Raw genomic sequence first — 5,105 nt, forward strand, 5'->3', positions numbered from 1 at the left:
GATCATCTGCAAAGTATTCCTTGTATCAGAAAAATGTTAAATTCAATAGATTGCCCTTTCAGCCATTTTTTTATTTACAGTTTGTGTTTAATGCAAATCAATTCCATAACATGAGAGGTCACTATGAATCAAAGCATAAATACACAAACACAATATACAATTCAAAATAGATGTACAGCATTCAGGTATGAAGCAAAAGGGGTGTTCATTCACACACACGGTAGCTTCCAATCTGTTTGATTTGGTTGTTTCTGCTTAGATTTCTAAGGACGGGGAAAAAGTGGCTTTAGTTATCAAGACTGCTGTGGCCATATTAGATACTGAAACATCTAAGCATCAGTGTGTGACCATGCGAACAAATGAATTCTTAGAAAGGTTTCTGTGTATCAAGGCAGTTGTAAAAGATTTACTGCAGAATCAAGCCCACTTTGGGGCATAGGACCAGGCTCTAACTATCTAAAAATATTGACAGGACCAGGCTCTAACTATCTAAAAATATTGACTGAAAACAAGAAGTGTTCCAAATGTGTCTATTCTGATCCATAGCTTTTTTAAAAAAAAGTATTTACAGAAAGAGTATAAAAGTTTTTGTGAATCTAATGCAAGTTAGCTTCCGGGACCAGGTTCTAACTATCTAAAAATATTGGCTGAAAACAAGAAGTGTTCCAAATGTGTCTATTCTGATCCATAGCTTTTAAAAAAAAAAGTATTTACAGAAAGAGTATAAAAGTTTTTGTGAATCTAATGCAAGTTAGCTTCCAGTCTTCACTTCCCAAATACTTGATTTACAGTTTTGGCTCCTTCACGTATTTGCCTTTTTAATTTCAAAATTTATTATTTTACCTTCAAAACAGATCATTTTTAAAATTGTAAAAAGTATGCAACATATGCAGAAATAAAAAGCAGCATTTTTTAATTATTATTTTACCTTCAAAACATCATTTTTAAAATTGTAAAAAGTATGCAACATATGCAGAAATAAAAAGCAGCATTTTTTAACAGTTGAGGTTAATGCAATAATAGTTGGGGTCAATGCAATTCTACTCTTTGGAATCAGTTGAGCTAAACGAATCTGGTGCTCTTGTTGAATGGAAATAGTGATGGGAAATGCCTGCCAGATAAGCAAGAGTTGCTCACAATGATGGCACTTGGGGTAGATTTCATCCATTGTTGCCCTGGCACATGTCAACTACTACATAAAAAGTCAAATGCAATGTCAAATCCAAAGCCTCAGAGGAAAAACAGTTCAGTTCCCAAGACAACAGTGATAGCTTAACAATGTAAAACTTCACCTAGAGTATATTGGCATTAAATTAGTACTGCTGAAACAATACATTGAGGATTTACAGTAACAACTGAAATTCCTTCTAATGTACATATAAATAGAATCATGGAAGCTCTTTTATGGCCTTATAGATTTAATGAACCAAATGAAAACTAAATCTCCATTCCACATCCCATCCTTTATCTCTAGATAAAATCTACTCTTATTTTCAAGGTAGAGTTTGAAGTGTCCATATTTCTTAAGCCACATTCAAGGAAATCATGTCTTAATTAATTTTGGATGTTGTCTCTCTTCCTCTTATACATGAAACTCCAGCAGATTTAATATTGGCGTGCATCATCTAGTCAAACCCTTCACTTGTTCTTCCAACCAATCAAATTTGGGATTCTCAACATTTTCTGGGTCAATAAAATAAGGTGTGGAAGTAGTAGATTTGATGAAGACCTGCTGTTTCCTTGCCACACTGGACTTCTAGACGCCATTTGGATTGGGTTCAGAAGATGGGGAAGTATAGACGTTTCTTGGCCCGAGTCTTTTAACAGTAGAGATGTAGGAGAGAGAGTGAGATGACGAGGAGACTGGCTGTGGACTGCAGGGCACCACCAGCCACCTTGGTGGTGGCATTAGCTGGATTGGGGGCAGCCGAGGTACTCTGCGAGGAGTTACTTGAAAGTGTTACAACAGTTGTTTGATTTGAATAAATCTAAAATATATAAAAAGTTACACAATAAATTTCCACATGTTACAGCTACCTCCACATACACTCTAATATACAATTAAGGTAGGATATATATATGTTTGTGTTGGGTGTTTTTTTCATGTGCGTGTGTAGCTGACTGGCACAGGGATCGAACCCTGGAACTTGGTACTATTAGCAGCATGCTCTAACTGAGCTAACCAGCCAGCCCCTGGCAATATATTCTTAGATTGCTATATTTCCATTGTTCTCTTACCCACATCATTAAATTCTGAATTCTTGCTCAGTCCCACCAACGTCATTCTCTTTAGTTTCAGAACAAACTACTTAGAGACACCTAAAGAATCCATGGAGCAACAAGAACAACCAAAAAAAAAAAGTTCAAGAACTATATAACCCTCGAGAGTATGACTGTTTTTAATTCTTTGCAAAGGAATAATGGACCAAGTTAACTAATCCAGTGTATGAGGTTATATTGACTTACAGGCATTGCAATAAGGTTTCCTCTATTTTCCCAGAAAGGCAGAGATTTTAAAGTTGCACAAAACTTGGACTTTAACTTAGCCTTTAACATAAGGGGGGCCTTGGGTATCTAATCTGAATATCTTAGCCTTACACTTAAGGGGAAATTGGGTATCTTTTCTGCGCCCTTGAAACCTTGAAATTACAACCTTTCTCCAAAATGGCCACAATAGGGGCTAGCTGGTTAGCTCGGTTGGTTAGAGAACAGTGTTGTAACACCAAGGTCAAGGATTGAGATCCCCATACTAGCTAGTTGCCATATAAAAAAGATGAAAAATTGCCATAATGTTTGTTTTCAATTGAGGGGGAAAAAATGAGTCCTTGCCATCCGGCAGAATGACTTCATCAAAAATACCATAAAGTCTGAATGACTTCACAAAAGACACCAAGAGGGTTTGGTGTTAAGTTTCACCAGCAGTAGCCTCATTGCTTGGTCACTAAGCTCAGCACTGTGGCCAAAAACCAAGGTTTCCCAGTGTCCCAGCGTCTGAGTGGCATCATTCACCACTGATTTTTCGAGCAACGAAATGCACAGTCCAGTGGGGCATGTGATGATCTCTCCTTTGTCATAGAACAAAGGCAGATCGGAGTTTTCAGCTCTCACTGCAACGGAGGGTTTACAAGGGCTTTCGATTATAGGCGGGAGGGAGGACATGGCACCAAGGGAGAGTCTGGGCCACATGTACATTTGGCTGCCAATTAATCCAAAGATAAAACCCTCCCTACATCAGCACCAGCTCTTTTTGTTGTAAAACCCATAAGGTCAGTAAACAAGTATTGCCTAAAGTATGTACAAATCCTATCCAAAATGACTAACGGCAACCAAAAAAGAAAACCTTGATCAAGTAAAATATATTTACAGGGCACCTACTGTGTGCAAGATTCAGCTATTCGTATCAGGAAACAGCACTCCGACTAAAAGGAATGCACTAACATGGTAATTTATTTAAAGCAAGGTTTTTGTTTTGGAGACCTGCTTTGGGATACCTGAAGGTAATTTCTTCTTTATTCACACAAGGAGTTTTAGTACAGCAGGTGACTTTTTTTAGAGCCCAGTGCAATCGGAATACAAGAGGTCCTCTACACCAATTAAAAATTTAAAAATTAGCGTTAATCTAGTAAATGGACACTAAAAATTTTCCCCACCAAGCTAGATTTATTCGTTTAACAAAAACCTCCCTCTTAAAATTTCGGAGGAAAAAAATCTGGTTGGAGACAGGGCGGGGGTGGGGGGAGTGTGTTTCTCGCGGCCGCGCCCTTCCCCCACCGGGAAATTGTGAAGGGCTGGGGAGCGCTGCGAGCCCGGAGCGAGACAATAGGGTGCAGTCACCCGGCCCGCGGTGGGCAAGAGCGCTCCACACTTTCGAGCTGCGCTCCCAGGTGAGCCCGGAGGTTGGATGTCTGGGGACCAAGGGCCCAGAGCGCCCAACTTTTCGCCCAACCGAAGGTGGTGGGAAAGTCACCCCGCTCCCTCACCCCCGTCCTCCAAGCCCGAGCTACCCGAGATATATGCCCCCTCTCTCCCCTTCGGGTCCCCCAGGCTCAGCCCCTGCTCTCCCTCGCAGGCGCTGAGACTCCACCCTCGCAGCAGCGCAGTGATGAGGGTCCCCGTAACCACGCCGGGGGCGAGGTCGGTTCCCGCGGTCGGAGAGGGCGGCGGTGGCAGGGACCGAGACAAAGCCTGGTGGGGAGTCGGTACAGAATCATCCCACCACGCCGCCTCCCTAGAGCTAGCCAATCTGGGTAAACGTGGAGCTCCTACGGTGACAAGTGATAGACGTGTAAGGTCGCATCGCAGAAAGGCAGCGTCTGGAGAGGGTCCCCGTGGGCTTCCGCCGGGATCCTCCGGGCAGTGGGGTGGGAGATAAGGCCAGTTAGCTGAGGGTTCCTCGGGATCCTCGAGCCAGCTCCAAGGGTGGAGGATGGGCATGAGCGGCGCTCCCCGAAAGGGACCGTCCCCTCTCTTTGTGTGGTGCTCTGGGAGCGCGAAGACACTCCGAGAGGGAAGCGGGCGCTCAAGGGACTCCGGGACGACCTCCCCTCAGAGCCAGAACTCCCCGGGCGGGGAGGGGAGCGCATATTCTCTTCCCCGCTGGCACCTCGGCCTCTGGGTGAAAGTGGGTGGTGGGCGCTAGGTCGCCTGGGAAGGAGCAGCGTGGAGCCTGGGGTGGGGCAGGGTCCTCCCGGCCCGCGCGCGGAGCTGCATTGTTCCCGGGGCCGTGGGAGGGGAGGGGGCAGCCCTCTCCCCTGGCAGGTTCGCAAAATTCTCTCTCCCAGACCCTGTCCCTGTCCGTAGCCCGAGGTAAGGGCGCAGGCCGGTTCCCCGGGGACGGTTCCCCTCCCCTGCCCCGGGGGGCGCGACCCTCGAGCCCCGCCGGGCGCCAGGGCCTCACCTGCGTGGGTAGGAGCAGTGCCAGAAGCAGCAGCCCCAGCCCGAGCCTGGCCACCATCGCTCTGCCCATGTCCCCTCCGTCGGTGCGCGGCGCGTCTCTCTGGATGCTGGGTGAGTGGAGAACCGCTGGCTCCGGGCGGATGCAGGCAAGGTGGGGAGCGCGGCGGGCCGGCGGGACCTTATATACCAGGACAGCCACAATAGCCGTG

General features: G+C 45.8%; 1 protein-coding gene and 1 long non-coding RNA gene across 2 annotated transcripts; one reads left to right on the top strand and one right to left on the bottom strand.

The window, feature by feature from the left end:
- The first annotated feature begins 54 nt into the window (after positions 1 to 54).
- Positions 55 to 550, top strand: LOC103593768. Its single transcript, XR_550779.1, has 2 exons — positions 55 to 445; positions 479 to 550. It is a non-coding gene; the product is annotated as an uncharacterized LOC103593768 (long non-coding RNA).
- A 468-nt stretch (positions 551 to 1,018) lies between these two features.
- Positions 1,019 to 5,069, bottom strand: CD24 (CD24 molecule). Its single transcript, XM_008576828.1, has 2 exons — positions 4,898 to 5,069; positions 1,019 to 1,988 (listed from the first exon to the last, which is right to left on the bottom strand). The coding sequence occupies exons 1-2, from the start codon at positions 4,964 to 4,966 to the stop codon at positions 1,821 to 1,823; spliced, it is 237 nt and encodes a 78-aa protein (XP_008575050.1). The 5' UTR covers positions 4,967 to 5,069; the 3' UTR covers positions 1,019 to 1,820.
- Between the last annotated feature and the right edge of the window lie 36 nt (positions 5,070 to 5,105).

The sequence above is a fragment of the Galeopterus variegatus genome, unplaced genomic scaffold (genome assembly GCF_000696425.1).
Source record: "Galeopterus variegatus unplaced genomic scaffold, G_variegatus-3.0.2 Scaffold1414, whole genome shotgun sequence".
Lineage (NCBI taxonomy): Eukaryota > Metazoa > Chordata > Mammalia > Dermoptera > Cynocephalidae > Galeopterus > Galeopterus variegatus.

Excerpts from the sequence above, each read along its gene's own strand:
- CD24 (XM_008576828.1), bottom strand. The coding sequence starts at position 4,966 with ATGGGCAGAGCGATGGTGGCCAGGCTCGGGCTGGGGCTGCTGCTTCTG. Across the intron at positions 1,989-4,897 it reads CACTGCTCCTACCCACGCAG|ATTTATTCAAATCAAACAAC; the intron begins GTGAGGCCCTGG and ends TATATATTTTAG.